The sequence below is a fragment of the Dipteris shenzhenensis genome, chromosome 19 (assembly GCF_047967505.1).
Source record: "Dipteris shenzhenensis isolate YYH24624 ecotype China chromosome 19, Dip_SZ_1.0, whole genome shotgun sequence".
NCBI classification, from domain to species: domain Eukaryota; kingdom Viridiplantae; phylum Streptophyta; class Polypodiopsida; order Gleicheniales; family Dipteridaceae; genus Dipteris; species Dipteris shenzhenensis.
The window spans coordinates 21,535,982-21,555,426 of record NC_141614.1 but is presented as its reverse complement, the minus strand read 5'-3'; the positions used below and the strand labels follow the sequence as shown (position 1 = coordinate 21,555,426).

General features: G+C 45.6%; 1 protein-coding gene across 1 annotated transcript in view; it reads left to right on the top strand.

The window, feature by feature from the left end:
* The first annotated feature begins 1,330 nt into the window (after positions 1-1,330).
* The window catches only part of LOC147890228 (uncharacterized), a 28,121-nt gene continuing 10,006 nt past the window's right edge, over positions 1,331-19,445 (top strand). Inside the window, exons 1-2 of the mRNA XM_087390770.1 lie at positions 1,331-1,666; positions 6,625-6,732. Of these exons, the coding sequence (XP_087246896.1) occupies positions 1,547-1,666; positions 6,625-6,732 (228 nt within the window). The 5' untranslated portion in view covers positions 1,331-1,546. The remainder of the gene's footprint in view (positions 1,667-6,624; positions 6,733-19,445) is intronic.

The window sequence follows — 19,445 nt, the reverse complement described above, 5'->3', positions numbered from 1 at the left end:
CCACCAAACAATATTATATTCATAATAGGGAATTGACTTTTCCCACTAAAACCTTTTTCCTACCATGTCATAAGGGCTTTAGTATGCATTAGAGTGAAGAGAATCAATATCGTAAGCTTGCACAATCATGGGCTTTCTTTTGTGTATCTCTAGACCATGCAAGGCACAAGATGATCAATATAGCAAAGCATCGGATGAGTTGCTAATGCATAGAGCAATAATGCATTGAGAGGGCATCCCTGTCTCACTAAGTGATATAAAGTCCACTAGAAAAAATGTAGGCTGCTTTATTGCCACTATACAACTAATAAATAACATGCTACGTTCTATTACTAATCCCAAAGATTACATGGTACAAGTACACATATGTATACATGTGTGCATATAGGCATGGGGTTCGCAAACAGACACACACAAGTGTGCAAGCACACACATATACATGCATATCTATACACAACACACACATAGGTAAGGGTGCACACACATGTACATACACATACACACATGCAAGTGCGCACATACACACACATTTTAGTGTGTGTGAGCAAAAAAACACTATATAACACATGCAGATATGAGCGCGTGCACACACATAGGTGCATATGCACACATGGACAAGCACATACTCATGAAAGCGCACATACACATCGCATACACTTTTTAGCACTACTTTGCATGCTGTGCTCTCCTGACACTCTTCTTAAAAGGTGTCTCTCTAATCATTTTTTGCCACGTCTTCCCTTGCCCATGCCTTTCTATTCTAATTTTGGATCTCTCTCTCTCTCTCTCTCTCTCTCTGCCCCCCACCCCCCCCGGTGGCCAACTCAACTCATGAGCATCCTCCTCTATCAATAGGGCAGTGCTATCGAGCACAGCATGTGCTCTCTTGTTTTTTTTGTAAGAACATGCATACATACATACACACACATGCATACACACTTTTGTTTGGCATGCCATAGGTAGGTCTAAGTGAAGGCGATTCAAGAAGCAGCGAAAATCTCCATTTTTTATTTTCCAAAAATCGCTATTTTTTATTGGTCCACTTGCTATTTTTTCCTCTAGAAATCCTCCACATTTTTAGCATCTCTTTCTCTCATCGCTCTCAATTCATCATCTTCTCTCTCTCTCTCTCTTTCTCTCTCTCTCTCTCTCTCTCTTTGTCTCCCTCATTGCTTTCAATTCATCATCTCTACCTTCTTTCGCTATTTGGATCTCGGGCAGGCCTTATGAATGATTTATTATCATTCACCTTGTTTTTCTTAGTAAAAGCGCACATGCGCGCGCTCACATACACAATTCCCCACATGTACATGCATACGGACATGCATACATACACACACAACACACATACATAAGTAGTTCTGTGCTTATTTGATCAAACAATCTTTGATTCAATCGATCTAATGCAGCAGCATCGAACAGCAGATAGATTAAGAAAAACGTACTATAACTTTCAAGTCATGATTACTTGCTCGGGAGCGCTCTCATTGCCAATAGATGAGCACTTATGAGAAGATTGCACGATTCGATTTGTCATTTCAAGTGAATGGGAACATTGTGGCAGTTCGCGCAGAGATTTTCTATTCGGCTTTCTTATGGTGGCTTCAGTTCCTCTGCGAACAAAGCCCCTGGCCTTACCAAGTTCTCCCTCGTTTCTCCCCACATGGTAGGCACGTCCATCCGAAGATTTCCACAAACCCTCTTGTATTAATATGTTTCTTATTGAGCGTACTTTTCATGACGATACGTTTGCTTTACCGGGAACCATAGGAGCTCATTGTGAAATAGCAATTACAGGGTTAAGGAAACTTGTGAATAAACCGCATTGAGCAAAAACTTCGAGCAACTTTGATACCACGTCGTGGGCCGTTCTACGGTTCCTTACAGTTCTTACGAAACACAATATTCTCTATCTTTATGAGGTACCAAACATTCCAATTTATGATGATGGAATAGGGTTCTCACTCAATAGGTTTATTTAGCTCTCTGCTGACAATTATATTTACATTCAACATTTCATGGATGTTTTCATAGTCTTTGACCTAATCTAGAGAATTCCTCACATTTGCTTTACATTTGTTTTGTGGAAGTGCGCGCATCCACATATCTATATATACGTGTGTATGCATTCCTGCATGTGCATGTGCATGTGCACGAGCGCACACGTGTGGAATATGAATTGAATGCGTGCTGTAGCAAACCCGCGTAGCAGAATGTTGGATCACACTATTTCCGAGATCTCTCAAGGAGGTAGAATAAGCACTCACAGATATGGAAGAATACAACAGTATAGGCTCCAAATATATTTCTTTATCATGCTCCTCAATAGAGGCCTGGAGCAAGTACAAAAGTGAGTCGAGGTATACGCCACACCTACAGCCAGATGGCTAACTATTTGCAGGCTAGATGCTGCTCAAACTGAGTACCAAAAGGTGGCCTCCAGCTCTTTCGACTGGTAGATCTCTTCCTCTCTGCTGTGTGCCCTTGATAGGGGCATCAGTGGATTCCCTGAGGATTAATCAAATGGACCAACAGGGCCTTTTATGTAGGAGAGGGCAAAGTCTGACCTCTGCCCTCCTGCAGATCTAGGCCGACCAGGCCAGAATGCTGGCATACCTGCCAGCTCAGCCGACCTTAATAGGGGACAAGTACTTGCTGATTGGGCTGACCAACTCCTGGATCAAACCCAAGCTCTTATGGTGGCCCTCAAATCTCCTCCAGCCAACTTGTCCCTGGTTGGGTATGCCTGGCTGACCCTTGGTTGGTCTCCATCCGAGTGTCTCTAGTGTGGCTGTATAAGGCCACACAGCCCCCACTCCATGCCACCCCCCTCGTGGTCCCTTCCATGGGTTGTTTTCAGAACAGTCCCTCGTGGGACATTGCCTCAAATCTGGGCATCCAAGCAAATCTCCTGCACAGCCCAATCATGGACATGTGGTCCACCTCTTGGTTTCATCTGCCCACATGGATGCCATGATTTTGCTGCCCATGTAACAGATCGCATGCAGCTCTATACCTTCCCTTACCTTTTACTGGTGTCAATTGTTAGAAATTACCCAACAAAGGATACACACAGCGGAAGACTTATAGTAATGCCCAGGAGCTCACACAGTGTGGGTGTGGGTATGTGGAATCACAAACTTCTTTACTTAATGTGCGTCACATAGATTAGCAGACTCATCAATAGACAATGAACCAGCCAGATAGAGAAACCACCAAAATAATATTTCCGTCCAAAACTATGGACACAATACAAAAGATATAGATCCAGAGTCCCACCAATGGTGTGGTCCTCTGATCTTACCACAAGGTCCTCCTATCAGCCAGTTATCTCTAGACTCGAGCCCGCGTGCTCCACCTCGAGCGTCTGTAGACTATCCGTCTAGTGTGTTCTTCTCCACCTTACTGCCTGTGAATCAGCCTAGGTGGGCAGCCCTTGCCAAGCTTTGTCTGCAGCACACAGGTCCCCTTGGTCCTTGTGAACGTAGGCTCCAAGATAACTGTTCCACTGCTCCAACCTGCTTGTGAATGGCTGCTCCAGAAGATGATGATCTCAGCACCTTGCTGCCCTAGAAGACAGCCAAGGTCCAGCCCTTCCTGGCTAAGTCTGCAGCCCTTGTTGCACTCTCTCACCTCCTGTAGATAGGCCCAGAGAGTAGGCTTCCTGCTGCTCCTTTCTGCCCTGGAACTGCTGACTGCTGGATATTGAATGAGGCCAACAGCCTCTCCTTATATAGGCCCTAAGGCCTGCTGAGAAAACCGACCAGTCTGTACCAATCTGGGCCGACTGGACAGACCAGGTTGGCTGGCCCAACTGACCTGGTTGGCTCAGCCCAACCAGCCCCAATAGGGCCCTTTACTGGCCCCACAAAATCGCCCTCCTGGGCTCTCTTTTCCAGGGCTTGCTAGGGGCTGAGCCCTTGGCCAGCCCTAGATAGGGCTTGGTTGGCTGGCTTTGCCCAGCCCAGCCAGCCCTCTATATGGGCTGCCATGTGCTGCCCCATCCCCCGCCATGTCAGCGCTTATTCTCCCTGCTGGTTCTGCCTTCTGCCAGGCTCTCTCCAGCCACGTATGCACCACCGTACTGTTCTGTACATTGCTGATGTTATCGCGCCTTTTACCTGGGACACCTCGCCAACCATGAATGCTCCAGATCTGCTGTCCCAGATTCACACATCCAAGTAATCTCTCTTTGGGCGCATCCTGCCGTAAGTCTCCCTCCCCCACGCTCTCCTCATTTGGGGGCTTACACATGGGGAGGTGACCTTTCCAACATCAATTCCTGTTGGCCTTCTCATATGGGGGGGCTCACGTGTGGGGAATCAACTCTCATACTCTAACAATAACCCAATGTGGGCCAGGCTTGCCTGCCCCATCCCCCGCCATGTCAGCGCTTATTCTCCCTGCTGGTTCTGCCCTCTGCCAGGCTCTCTCCAGCCATGTATGCACCGCCGTACTGTTCTGTACATTGCTGATGTTATCGCGCCTTTTACCTGAGACACCTCGCCAACCATGAATGCTCCAGATCTGTCCCAGATTCACACATCCAAGTAATCTCTCTTTGGGCGCATCCTGCCGTAAGTCTCCCTCCCCCACGCTCTCCTCATTTGGGGGCTTACACATGGGGAGGTGACCTTTCCAACATCAATTCCTGTTGGCCTTCTCATATGGGGGGGCTCACGTGTGGGGAATCAACTCTCATACTCTAACAATAACCCAATGTGGGCCAGGCTTGCCTTCTCCTAAACAATATAGGCAGCAAACAAATGTTTTTATCATGCTTTTCAATAAAGGCCTGGAGCAAGTACAAAAGTGACCCGAGGTATACTCCACACCTACAGCCAGATGGCAGAACTATTTGCAGCCTAGATGCTGCTCAGACTTGAATATCAAGATGTGGCCTCCAGCTCTTTTTAACTGGTATTTCTCTTCCTCTCTGCTGTGTGCCTTTGATAGGGGCATCAATGGCCGCCTGAGGGCTAATCTAATGGGCCAAAAGGGCCTTTTATATAGGAAAGGGCAAGTCTGACCTACACCCCCCGTCAAGAGATGCTCCATCAACTCTCATGAGAGAGCACTTACAGACAAATCAAAGGGTCCTTTAGTATCAGTTTGCACACTCGCACATCTTGCTCTTCCAGGTACTGCTCTTCGATGATGTGGCACAAAACACCAGGTCCTTTGAAAATGCTCCATCTTGTCTGAAGCCTCTTGGAAAAGCCATTGGATGGCTCCTGATTATAGCAAGAAACCTCGTCTTGGAACATATGACCAGCTGGCATTGCAATCTCTAGCCCAGCCAAAACCACATTACTTAATGCCTATCGCACTGCCAGCATGAGGTTTTTTGTGTCCTCATCTCTGCTCATTTTCTCAGCAATAAAGCTATAATTCTCACTTCTTTTTTCATGCAATTTCACACTGGCTTTTTTTAAAGAGGTCCATGATACCTGCAAAAATGATCTCTCTATTGTTTCAAAGAATGTTTGGCATGTGATTGTTAGAAGATGAACAATGGAGCAATAATACGGCAAGTTGCTTTGGTCAGCTGACTTCATGTTGTTCATATCAAACAAATAGAGACACGAGAATTGGATGGAGTTTTTGCAGTTCTAATTAAGAGTTCATAGCAAATGATCAACAATGAATAATCAAGCAATCACATAGCATGGGCTTTGGAAACATATATTGCCCTGATTGCTTGTGGTTTGTATCAATGGATATTGAAGCAAGCAGAGATAGAGTAGCTAATAAAGTCCTCATACTTCTGAATAAATGTCCTGGGTGATTCATTTAGGGTCTGCAAAATGAATATTTAACTATTCTATGTGGGCTTCTCTCTGAAATGACAAATGTACTATCAAGGCAACTGTAATCATGTACCTGGTCAATAAAATAAGGGGTGTGATCCCCCATTCAACATTGTGGGCAAAGTGTAATCAGGCAACTGGTCTTGGCATGATGGGTGTGGCCCTCAGTGTGGAAAAAGCATGTGATTAGGTTGTTAGGAACTCATTCGCAACATGTGCTGCACAGGAAAAATTGATCCGAATGTTAGGTATCTCCCATTTTTAACTCCCACCCCCAAGTCCCTTTTCTCCTCTTCTCGCTTCGCAACATTCGCTGTACTGGAACACATTCACAACATGTGCTGTAGAGGAAAGAGTTGATTTGGAACGTTAGGTATCTCCTGTTTTTAACGCCCACGCCCAAGTCCCTTTTCCCCTCTTCTCCCTTGCCATAAAAGGGAAGGGGCATGGGAAAATCATACATGATCGATAAGTCTCTTTCTGTGCTGCCCATATGCCTCTCATGAACTCCATTGCCTGCTTTCGGCACCATTGCCTAACCTCCCTTTATTTCATTGTATTGTCTGTGCAGCTGCTGTCTGTTTGTACTTCCCAACTCCCTTACCTGAGATTTATCATCTTGCTGACAATCGCTAGTCACACAGCCTTATATAAATTGGCAGCTTCTTTTTAAGTTAGCTTTTAATTTTATGCTTTGTACATGCCAACCTTCTGGTATGAAGATCTGCATTTTTTTGGGGAAGAGTCTTTGGGGGTTTGCAGCTCACTACTGAATCAAGGTTGTCTGAGCTTCGGGGTTTTGTCGCTACTGCAGGCAAAAATGGAATTTGATGATGGCAAGACATTTCACCTTTCTGCGGAGTTTCTTAGGGTGCAATCCCCTGCTGCTGATGCTAAACGCAGAACTGTATCAGGAGAAAAGGTAGACGAAGCGCTATATGAATATACTTTTCTGAAGTTTTCTTTTGACTATCTATGCACAAAAGGTGATTTGGAAGCTCCCGAGTCTTCTGAGTTGTGTGTTTTTGAAAAATTCCAGGCAATGTTATCCATCTGAAAATTGATTTTGGAAGGTTCTGAAGTAAAGTGGATGCCTGATGGGTGGCCTTAAACAATTCTTGGTGTGTATAATTTGTGCATGTGAGGCTTATTTATGTGGACGCTCCATGCTGCTTTACAAATGTGGCTGTCCATGATGAAGTTTTTACCTTGACCATCAGCTGCATTAAACCTTATACGTTTAGACAGATAATAGTCAGAGAGCGGGGGAAATGGAGCCCCACAATCATAAACTTCATCAAGATACCACCTCTTTGGGAGATGGGAAACACCTTGGCATCAAAGAACGAATCATCAGTGATCAAGATTTTAGTGTCTAAATTCTACCGTTCATTCTTGATACCATTTGAGAGAGAGAGAGAGAGATTATTAATGTCTTCTGAGACTCAAGAAAAAACTATATACAATAAAAGCTAAGGGGTGGGGCCACTAAAGTGGGCATCCACACCCAAAGGCTGATGTCTGAGACGAGAATATCAATAGAAGAATACACCATGTGTCTCTGCGGAAAAGTGCGCAAAAGACTGTTCGTATGAGAACCAAAACACCAAACAAGAGGAGGAAGATCTCTATTAGTGGTCTAGTCGGTCAGCTAAGCATTAGAGTGATAGAACCTATGTATGCTGTCAGGGGGGCCAACTCCGTAGGGCGACTGAGGATAAAACAAAACAGATGTTCTTAGTCGACAATGGCTCTGGGGAGGGCCAGCCTTGTCAAGGAAGTCAGTCAATAATAGAGTGGTGTTAATGCTCAGCCTGATCAGCCTGTCTGGGCCCCTCTCAACTCCTTTGTGGTCATCGAGAGGTAGCTTGTCGTCTAGTGAGTGCCACCATCAATCTAGTCTTCTTCTCTCCAAGTCAAATAGTAAAGAGGAGATATCTGCGGTCTTTATGTGTGAGTCAACTCGAGGGACGAGTCTGTCATGCACGCTTTGTGGGCCCCGGTGGAAGAAGTTTGTGATCATCCTTTGGTTGGGCTCCAACGGGCCCTCCTAGTCTTGCCTCTGCAATCGACGGAGTTTGTCTTTATGTTAATGGGCCTCGAGTAGGAAATTTGCCAGGCGTTGTTGATTGCTAAATGGCTAGGAAATTTGAGAGTGGTCCAAATCCACTCCTGAATAGACAATAATACCGTCACGGATCTCATAGTATACATGGCGTTTGAATGCAAAGTGCTCCTCTGTTTCAATATCTAGCATGCTGCATAGAGTGCAAATTTATCTCGTGCATGGGGTACCCTCTGCTTGTCCTGCCTCAATACATCGCTGGTGCTTGGAACCGCCCAATTGAGAGTATAGCCAAGGAGATCGACAAAACCCTCCTTTGAGATCTGCAAGCAGTGATCTTTGTAACAAGCTGAGTTTTACTTAAAGCCCTTGGGATGCTAGCTAGGTCTTGTAGGTAGAGCTGTAGGAGGTCCTCTGTCATGTGCACGGATCGGTATCTGACGTGTACTAGGTACACAGAACTAGCTCAGGTTAGCCTGGGGAGGCTTAGAGCTAGGCAGGCTTGATTCTCGGGTTGAGTGGCAAGGGTACGAACTATTTATAGGTCTTCGCTATTTTTGGCGCCGGGGCCCGAGTCTATAAAAGAGGCCCAGGGGGTTCAGTTCTCAGTGTGCAGTTGGGAGCAAGTCTCGTTCCCAGGTGCTAGGTCTGATCTTGGATTGTGTCGCGGACGCGCGCCTGCATCTTAGCGTAGCCCAAGGCCCAGTGGCAGATCCAGGGCTTCACAGCGCCACCTGGTGGTATGGGACACCAGGCTGGTTTGGGATCTGATTGGGAGTTCGTGCCAGTAGCTCAGCTCGTGGCTCGGGGGGGACATCTTCTGATTCGGGAGCACATCCCGTAGATGTCACGGTTGGGTGGTGAGCAGCCTGCTCAGTTCTGATGTTGTGTGTGGTTATTTTGCAGATCAGGGGTTTCAGGAGTGCTGGGATGTGTCAGTTGGTATCAGAGCCAACTCCTGAGGTAGGAACTTCTGATGCGAGAAATTTGACGGATTTCTCTTCCAGGTATGCCCTGAAATTCGAGATTTCCTGCTGCATGTTTTGCTGTCTACCTGGAGAAGGAGGGGTGAAGAGATATCTGGAAAAGGCAGGAAGAAGGAGAGACCTGATTACGAAATTACTGAAGAGTCTACATGAGAGAGGGAGTGAAATTCTAGCTAGGAGAGTGTGGAAGAGAGGCGAAACAGGGCTGATAAGTAGGCGATGGAATCGAGATCCTGGTCAGGGCTGCACAGAGGTAAGTGCCGCTGGTAGGAGAGGCTGAGGAGTTGCGCCATCTGATGGTGCAGAAAGCGGCCCAGGCAGGGGGTGCGTCAAGCTGAGCAGGGTGCGGTCGATGGCATCTAGGGGTGGCTGAGGTGCGAAAAAGCACCACCTTCCAAGCTTGGAAGGTGGCGCAGGAAAAAGCATCGACCCTCCAAGATTGGAGGGTGTGCATGCTAATTTTAGCCCCAAGCCCAATTTTGGGAGGCCAGCTTTTCTGGAAAGCGTGGCTAGGCTTTTCTAGGAAGCACAGCCTCCAGAATAGCTGGGCTAACTTCTATAAAGACTGGCGAGACCTCAAGTCCAGCCATAGCCTCAAGCCTGACAGCGCAAGAGCAGCCTGCCCCTACCAGAATTCCGCCATCTAGTTACGGCTGCAACAGCAGCAGCCCTGCGACCTGCCTCTGCCTGAGATCCGCCTCCACGAAACGGCTGCAACAGTAGCAGCTGTTCCGTACTGTACGGCCTGCAGCGGACCTGCAACAGGACCTCATCCCCTACGCGCGCTGATCGTTGGTGCACGATATCTTCTTGTTCCAGTCAGCTTCTCTGATTTCGCCATATCTTGGAGGGACGGTTTCTTTCCTCTACTCTTCTCCTTCCAGTTTCGATTCTCCCAGCTATTTCTCTCAGCCTGTAATCGAGTTAGTATTCAGCCATGTCTGATGCTCCGAATCCCGAGTTCACTATGGGAGAGCAGGAATTAGATTACACTCCAGTAGGAGAGGATGATCAGGGTCTCTATGACGACCTGATCACTAAGAAAGCCTTCAGTGAGTTCACGACTGCTCTAGATGGTAAATTTGAGCAGGTCAACGCTAATCAGTCGGGGTTGACACAGCAACTCCAAGGGATACAAGCTACCTTGACTCTTCTGGCTAGCACGGTTCAGGCACTCACGCATGTGGATGCCATGGCCTCCGTGCTAGGCCCGAATATCACTCCGGATCCCTTCCCAGGTGACCAGAAATCAAGAACAAAGGAGGTGGTTGACACTTGGCTGCACAAGTGGCAAGTACACTTCCAATTTCACCCCTATCCAGACGAGAAAAAAGATTCAGCTAGCAGCAGGGTTTATGTCAGGTAAAGCCTTGCTTTGGTGGAAAGAACTCCAGCCTAAGCCTGACACTTGGACAGAATTTGAGGGTATCTTCAGGAAGGAGTTCCTGAAGAAGGAAGATGACTACGATATCGTCGGCAAGCTCAAAGCCCTCGATATGTCAAAATTGAACTTAACTTTTGAAGTCTATCTTCAGAGATTTAGGGATCTGCAAACCAGGGCCACCAAAATGGATCCTGTAACCTTGTTAGGTTTTTTCGTGGATGGTTTGCCAGACTCCTATAAGTTACAGATTAAGAATAACAAGTGCACAACATTGCAGGAGGCCATGACATATGCGCGCATATATGATGATACCATGGCCGGAACCAAGGCAACCACAGTTACCGAGACCAGCGGAAAGAACAAACGCAAGTTCTTTCAGCATGCGACTGGTATTGGGGAGACGAAGTCTACGGACAACGCCTCCAGGAAAAGCTTAACTCCTGCGAAGAATGGTAAGGCCCGATTCCTTTGCACTCTCAGGCTCAAGAAAGAGGGCCGGTGTTTTTATTGCGAGGAGCGGGGCCACACGAAGAATGAGTGTCCTAAGCGGAAGAACCAGAGATTGGTGCTAGGACCGAAGCTCCAGGCAGGTCCGCGTACCGCAGCCAAGGGAGCCAACCAGGTTACGATGACAGGTATTTCAGTAAATGTCATTACCTGCCCCCTTTCTTGCAATTGTACCTTTAATACTTCGTTGTTTGGTTCCCATGATCTTTTTCGAGTTTATGGAGAAGTTAGGGACCAACGGGTTCACATTCTCTTTGATCCGGGCAGCTCTCACAATTTTGTTAATTACAAATTTGTGCAGAAGATGGGGCTGTCCACAGTACCTAGCGACCACACCTACGAGGTGCAGCTTCCAGCCGGGAAGCAGTTTTGGGATCGCAAGGTTGAAGCGCTTCCCATCCGGATTCAAGCCTACACGGGAGCTCTCACATGTTACGTTATGCATCTAGAGCATGTAGACTTGCTGATCGGGATAGAGTGGTTTAAAACCCACAATATCCAGATCGGATGGACGGAGCATACGCTTTCTTTTGAAGACAAAGGCACCCAATTTTGTATTCAGTGTGATAAGATTATCCCTTCTCAGGGACCTATTGTATCTGCGATGCAGCTTCGGAATATATTGAACACTTCTCATTATGATGTCTATCAGTGTGTTTTGATTCCACTTTCTTCATTTATTGTTTCTGTAATTAACAAAAATGAATTAAGTGTGTTTGAACACCAAGAATTGAGAACGTTGTTAAATAATTTTAAGGACGTATTCCCAGCTCAACTGCCGGAAGGGTTACCTCCAGAAAGGGCAGTAGATCATCGCATAGACTTAGTCCCAGGGGCTCAACCTATCAGTGTACCACCGTATAGGATGAGCCAGTAGAGGAGGATGAGTTAGCTATCCAGCTTCAGGATTACCTGAATATGGGCTATATCCGCCCAAGTAAATCTCCTTGGGGTGCACCTGTCCTCTTAAGAAAGAAGAAGGATTCTTCCTGGAGGATGTGTATAGATTATAAACGACTAAATAAAGTTACAATTAAGAACCGCTATCCTTTACCTCGTTCTGATGATTTGATAGACCGTTTGGCCGGAGCGAAGTATTTCACTAAGATTGATTTGCGTACGGGTTATCACCAAATCCGTATCTATGCTAAACACATAGATAGGACCGCATTCCGGACTAGGTATGGTCATTACGAGTTCCTCGTATTACCTTTTGGTTTGACCAATGCTCCTGCTACTTTTCAGCAGATGATGAACGATTTGTTCAGAGATTATCTGGGCAAATTTGTTGTCGTGTTCTTAGATGATATCTTGGTATATAGTAAAACGCTTGAGGATCATATAGGACACCTTCGGGTTGTCTTACTTGTTCTAAGACAGCATAAGCTTTATGCCAAGATGAGTAAATGTGACTTCTTTATGAAGGAGATCATTTACTTAGGACACAAGATTTCTTCTGAAGGTATTAGCATTGATCTGGATCGTATCCAGAAGGTTTTAGATTGGCCTATACCTCAGACTGTGAAACAACTTCGCTCTTTCCTAGGATTTACGGTATTTCTTCGGAAGTCAGTCCGTGATTATTCACAAATCACGGTACCCTTGACCAACATATTGAAAGGTCGTGGACGCAGGTCTACTCAACCGATCCCTTGGAATGATGCAATGAACAAGGCTTTTGAAACCTTGAAGTTATCTATCAAGGAAGCACCCGTTCTTGCATTACCCGATCCTACCCGGCCTTATGTTTTAGAGGCCGATGCGAGTGATTATGCGATTGGGGCAGCTCTATTCCAAGAGGGCAGACCTGTAGCTTTTGAGAGTAAGAAGCTAGACGACACTCAGTATCGTTGGCCCACACTCGAGAAGGAACTTTATGCGGTGGTGTATGCTCTTAAGGTTTGGAGACACTACTTGTATGGTTCAAAGTTCCTTGTATTGACTGATCACCAGTCAATTAAGTATGTGTGTGATGGATCAGACTTGAGAGGAAGGAAAGCCAGATGGGCAGAGCTAATGCAGGATTTTGATTTCGAAATCCGTTATCGTAAGGGTTCGTTGAATAGTGTGGCGGATGCCTTAAGTCGAGTTAAGTTTGTAAATGCTTTGTCATTTACGGAAATATCCTCAGACCTATTTCAATCCTTGAGAGGGCTATACGCAACTGATAGTCATTTCAGTTCTTATTGGCAGCGAGTCCAGGATGGGAGCTCCATGGCTGACTAGGACTCAGGGATTGTGCCACCTAGGATACAGGCGGCGGGAGGTCAGTGGATGATAAGGAACGGCTTGCTGTTCCGGAATGAAAAGATTTGTGTGCCTGATGTTCTGGACCTTAAATCCAAGATTCTCTGGGAGTGTCATGATGCTCCTAGTGCGGGACATCCAGGTATACATAGGACTCTGTCTCTTGTGAAGCATACCTTTTATTGGCCTAAGATGCGTGCATTTATAGAGAACTATGTGGTAGGTTGCCGAGTTTGTCAGGTTACTAAGGCTGAACACCTTAGGAGCGCGGGCTTATTACAGCCATTACAGATTCCAGGTAATAAGTGGGAAAGTATTTCCATGGATTTTATTACTGGTTTGCCTCGTACGCGCAAGGGTCATGACTCTATTTGGGTCATAGTTGACCGTTTGACAAAAATGGCTAGATTCTTACCTACAAGAACAACTATTTCAGCTGTTCAGCTGGCTCACGAGTTTGTGGACCACTTGTTCAAGCTGTATGGTTTGCCATCTGACATAGTCAGTGACAGGGACTCAAAGTTTACAAGTAACTTTTGGACACTTGTATTTGAGAAGTTAGAAACTACTCTAAGTATGAGTTCCTCGGATCATGCACAATCCGATGGCAGTACAGAAAAGGTCAACCAGTTGGTTGAAGACATGCTTCGGGCATATGTATCTAAGAGACAGTCTTCGTGGGAAGATTATCTACCCATGATTGAATTTGCTTACAACAGTGCAAAGCATTCTAGTACAGGTTATAGTCCTTTTATGCTTATGTACGGGTTTCAACCTAAGTCACCAGTTATGGTTGGATTAAAAGGGATTCAAAATGATGCTGCTAAGAATTTCTTGCAAGACATGCAGGAAATGTTGTACTTTGCCAAGGAGTCTATTAGAAGTGCCCAAGATCGGGACAGATTTTATGCTAATAGACATCGTTCACCTAGAGAGTTCTCTGAAGGAACGATGGTATATTTGAGAATTCCTAAGGAATCCAAGAGCCTAAGTACTGGTTTGGTTCCGAAATTATCCCCCAGATACTGTGGCCCATTCAAGGTCATTAAAAGAATTGGACCAGTTGCATATCGACTAGAATTGCCTCCTGATGTTAAAGTACATCCATTCTTTCATGTCGGTAGACTGAAAGAAGTATTGGGTGCAGATGATCAAATTGTTTCTCCTCATGAGATTATAGAAGTTACAGATTTAACTTTTATTCCTCACGAACCTGAATCAATTCTTGAATTTCGTGAAAGACAGATTCGGAATCGTACTATCACGGAATACAAGATTAAGTGGAAGGATCGTGTTGAGGAGGATGCAACATGGGAGACATTACAAAACCTCCAAAGAACATTTCCCGATTTCTTAGCGAACTCAGGAGTGAGTTCTTAGAGGAGGGGGAGTATGTCATGTGCACGGATCGGTATCTGACGTGTACTAGGTACACAGAACTAGCTCAGGTTAGCCTGGGGAGGCTTAGAGCTAGGCAGGCTTGATTCTCGGGTTGAGTGGCAAGGGTACGAACTATTTATAGGTCTTCGCTATTTTTGGCGCCGGGGCCCGAGTCTATAAAAGAGGCCCAGGGGGTTCAGTTCTCAGTGTGCAGTTGGGAGCAAGTCTCGTTCCCAGGTGCTAGGTCTGATTCTGGATTGTGTCGCGGACGCGCACCTGCATCTTAGCGTAGCCCAAGGCCCAGTGGCAGATCCAGGGCTTCACAGCGCCACCTGGTGGTATGGGACACCAGGCTGGTTTGGGATCTGATTGGGAGTTCGTGCCAGTAGCTCAGCTCGTGGCTCGGGGGGGACATCTTCTGATTCGGGAGCACATCCCGTAGATGTCACGGTTGGGTGGTGAGCAGCCTGCTCAGTTCTGATGTTGTGTGTGGTTATTTTGCAGATCAGGGGTTTCAGGAGTGTTGGGATGTGTCATCCTCTCTAATGTCCTGGTTCACCGCGTGATAGGTGAGCAGGATGGATGGGCCTCAAGGCTATACTATAACGTTGGCAGCCTATTAATATGGAGTCCTAGGCTTGTGAACCATTTGCGCGTCTGAGCATACCAACTCCTCTGATCTGCCTTCGCCTCTAATGTCATAGATGAGATCAGGGCCAGCCAAGGTAGCCTGTGCCATCCTGATGTAATGGTGTCAAAGTCCCTGACTTTTATAGGTATGTGACTAGCTGAAGGATGCATCAAGCTGTAAAGGGGTAGCTCCAACTGTGCTAGGAACAAGATATGGTGTGGGACTGATGGCTTGCTATGGATCATCCGTGCAAGAAGTAGAGCCCGTAGTCTCTTGACATAGAACCAATCTGCCTTTGATAGATCTACCCAATACATGGACTACCATAAATACCAGTTGGGTGGAAAAAAGTCAGCACATACATCATCTCTGAATTCTACATGGGGACCAAGTGATACGAAATTGGGGTTGGCCAAACCCTAACTCCTACTCACACTATCAAACTCAAACATGGAACCGAGGTCAATTTATTATGAACTCGCCTAATCTAAACAAGTCCCTGGACAGTGGATTCGTATGTGTGAGAGCATATTTTTATACTATGGTCTACACCCACTGTTGGGTGCTGATGATGTCAGTGGGGATGTCTTAGTAGCTAGTCCCTGCTATGCATGATGGAGTTTATGGTTTTCAATCTTATGAGTGACTATCGTGAGATTGAATTTGCACTATGTTGTGTTTTTAGAGGATGAGTTTGGGAATGTTCCTGGATTCATCTAGGTATATGCTTCTGCCGTATTAGCGGACATGCAAATTTCACCTTGTGAAGTTTTCGACCAAGTTGCGGCCTGCTGGTATTGTGATAATTCTTTCTATCTTAAATGGTGCATTGCCCTATCAGCTAGATTTAGATTTAGATGCTCGTTTGGGAGAGACTAAAATGAAATCGTTTAGACTTCAGAAGCAGTTGTAGCTTGAATGAAGAGATTTGGACTACTTTTTGATTAGCCTTCTTCTTTAGTGCTAGCCTTTGTCATGGCTGAGTTTGTCCTTCACCTCCGGAGTGCCGACAGAAACTCAGTACGAAGACTTTGTATAAATGGATGCTCAAGTATGTGTGGGTGTGTGGATTCGTATGTGTGAGAGCATATTTTTATACTATGGTCTACACCCACTGTTGGGCACTGATGACGTCAGTGGGGATGTCATAGTAGCTAGTCCTTGCTATGCTTGATGGAGTTTGTGGTTTTCAATCTTATGAGTGACTATCGTGAGATTGAAACTGCACTATGTTGTGTTTTTAGAGAATGAGTTTGGGAATGTTCCTGGATTCATCTAGGTATATGCTTCTGCCGTATTAGCGGACATGCAAATTTCACCTTGTGAAGTTTTCGTCCAAGTTGCGGCCTACTAGTATTGCGATAATTCTTTCTATCTTAAATGGTGCGTTGCCCTATTAGCTAGATTTAGATTTAGATGCTCGTTTGGGAGAGACTAAAATGAAATCGTTTAGACTTTACAAGCAGTTGTAGCTTGAATGAAGAGATTTGGACTACTTTTTGATTAGCCTTCTCCTTTAGTGCTAAGCCTTCGTCATGGCTGAGTTTGCCCTTCACCTCCGGAGTGCCGACAGAAACTCAGTATGAAGACTTTGTATAAATGGATGCTCAAGTATATGTGGGTGTGTGGATTCGTATGTGTGAGAGCATATTTTTATACTATGGTCTACAGTGTACACCCACTGTTGGGCGCTGATGACGTCGGTTGGGATGTCATAGTAGCTAGTCCCTGCTATGCGTGATGGAGTTTATGGTTTTCAATCTTATGAGTGACTATTGTGAGATTGAATTAGCGGACATGCAAATTTCACCTTGTGAAGTTTTCGTCCAAGTTGCGGCCTGCTGGTATTGCAATAATTCTTTCTATCTTAAATGGTGCGTTGCCCTATAAGCTAGATTTAGATTTAGATGCTCGTTTGGGAGCGACTAAAATGAAATCGTTTAGACTTCACAAGAAATTGTAGCTTGAATGAAGAGATTTGGACTACTTTTTGATTAGCCTTCTCCTTTAGTGCTAGCCTTCGTCATGGCTCAGTTTTCCCTTCACCTCCGGAGTGCCGACAGAAACTCAGTACGAAGACTTTGTATAAATGGATGCTCAAGTATGTGTGGGTGTGTGGATTTGTATGTGTGAGAGCATATTTTTATACTATGGTCTACACCCACTGTTGGGTTCTAATGACGTCAGTGGGGATGTCATAGTAGCTAGTCCCTGTTATGCGTGATGGAGTTTATGGTTTTCAATCTTATGAGTGACTATCGTGAGATTGAAATTGCACTATGTTGTGTTTTTAGAGAATGAGTTTGGGAATGTTCTTGGATTCATCTAGGTATAAGTCCTCGGACACAGCAATTAGTCAATGGGTCCTCATTTAGCTTCGGCTTCTCAAAGTCGGGCAAGTGCCGCATACCCTCTGCTCAATTAGGCCTACATAGCTATAGTCTCATTGTGAAAATTGGGCCCTAAGATTTCAACTTCCATCAAAGGTGGATTGCTCTCAATGGGCAGCTTCCCAAGATGTGTTGAAACCGGCCTCTAATCACTCAGAGGGCAGTGGAACTAAACCTTTAATCACTTCAGCACTTATTTACAGCTCACAAAGCATATATCACAACCATTAACCATTGCATGATCACCATTTGGGATTTACCCATTTGTTCACAAACAAAACCACTGAAAAAGGGATGGATGCTAGAATGCCCCTGCTCAACAAACATAGACAAGTACACCCGATTGGCCCCAAACACCGTGGCGTCCCTTCCGGTATTTCTTTATATTTCACAGTGAAATGATTACAAGTTGCATCTGGGAGACCTTCCCTGCAACTGAGCACGCAGCCCCAATTCACTGAGCCTTCACAAGGCTTTCAAGCATAGAACACCATCACATAAGTGCACTTAACCCATAGGCTCAATCCAAAGGCATTGTCTTTTCCGAGTGCAATTCGATTGGCTGTCCAGATGCAATCACACTACACCCCAGCTGCACTCTCTTTGAGTGGTTTTCGGATGGCATTCACAAAGCTTTTTAAAGCTCCAAAATAAAATCAAGAAAGTACCCAACCAAAGAATGACTCATGTAGCACTGCCTGGGCACCTGTGAACCTAGAAAGAGGTGACACACGAGGCCAACCAATAGCTTATGGCAAAAAGAAATTACAGCAGCAAAATCATAACTCACCAAGCCGTGAAAACTCGAACCAAGTCCTCAATCACCAAGAGGACATAGTAGCCAATGCCCAATTGCATTCTCAGCCAAAGAGGAGTGCAAAGGCATGAAGAAAGAGCATTTACAAGAGCCAACAAGCAAGAATTCCACTGAAAAATTGTGAAGAAGTGGGAGTTCTTGGGCTCAAAAGAAGCGTGCTTCAGAGAGGAATGCATTGAGAAGGTTTTGGAGAAGATTCATCGTCGGAAAGTCCTCCAAAACTGAGAAAATTTCACGGGGGCCTAAGTACTATAATGTACTGCAAGACTGTGACAACTTTGGTTTTAAAAGTCCAAGCGTGGGCTTAATAATGTGTAATTAAACGCGGCATGGTGTCTAGCACATAAGCGTGATTAATCCCTAGGCCCAAAGGCATTCCAAGGAATTATTAAAAGAGTGGTTGTTGGGAAATGATGAGGTGGCATTTTTAATGGGCCCCCTAGAGGGCCATGTACCTTCAGTGGCCCTTAGAGTTACAGGTGGCTCTAGTGCCTTCTACATGCTCCTTTGCTATTCCTAGACCTTCTTGGGCCTTCTAAACTTCACATGTGTGGTTTTCTCTCTCATCTTCTTCCTTTGTTGCGATTTTGGACTGGTTTTTCTTCCTCCTTAAGCTGAATTCCGTTTTTCTTCATAACTCCTCACCCGTTTGGATTCCTCGACTTCCGTTTGACCCGATGGCTTCTCCTCTGCCTCTCCTTCGCAGTGATATGCTTTTCCCTCCGTGCGTTTGGTAGAACAGGCAGAGCTGAGCACTTCTTTTAGCTAGTCGAATTTGCAAAAGTGGCTTTTTCTGGACCTTTTTGCTTCTACAGCCTCCTGGGCCTCTCCTCTTGCAAAGGCATGAAGAAAGAGCATTTACAAGAGCCGACTAGCAAGAATTCCAAAAAAAAATGCGAAAAGAAGCACTTCTATTGCGAAGAAGTGGGAGTTCTTGGGCTCAAAAGAAGCGTGCTTCAGAGAGAAATGCATTGAGAAGGTTTTGGAGAAGTTTCATTGCCGGAAAGTCCTCCAAAATTGAGATCAACCAGCGCGTGAGACCACTCGAAATTCAACAGAAAGCTGTAGCTTTGTAAGAGGAGAGGCCCAGGAGGCTGTAGAAGCAAAAAGGTCCAGAAATAGCCACTTTTGCAAATTCAACCAGCAAAAGAAGTGCTCAGCTCCGCCCATTCTACCGAACGCACAGAGGGGTAAGCATATCACTGCGAAGGGGAGGTAGAGGAGAAGC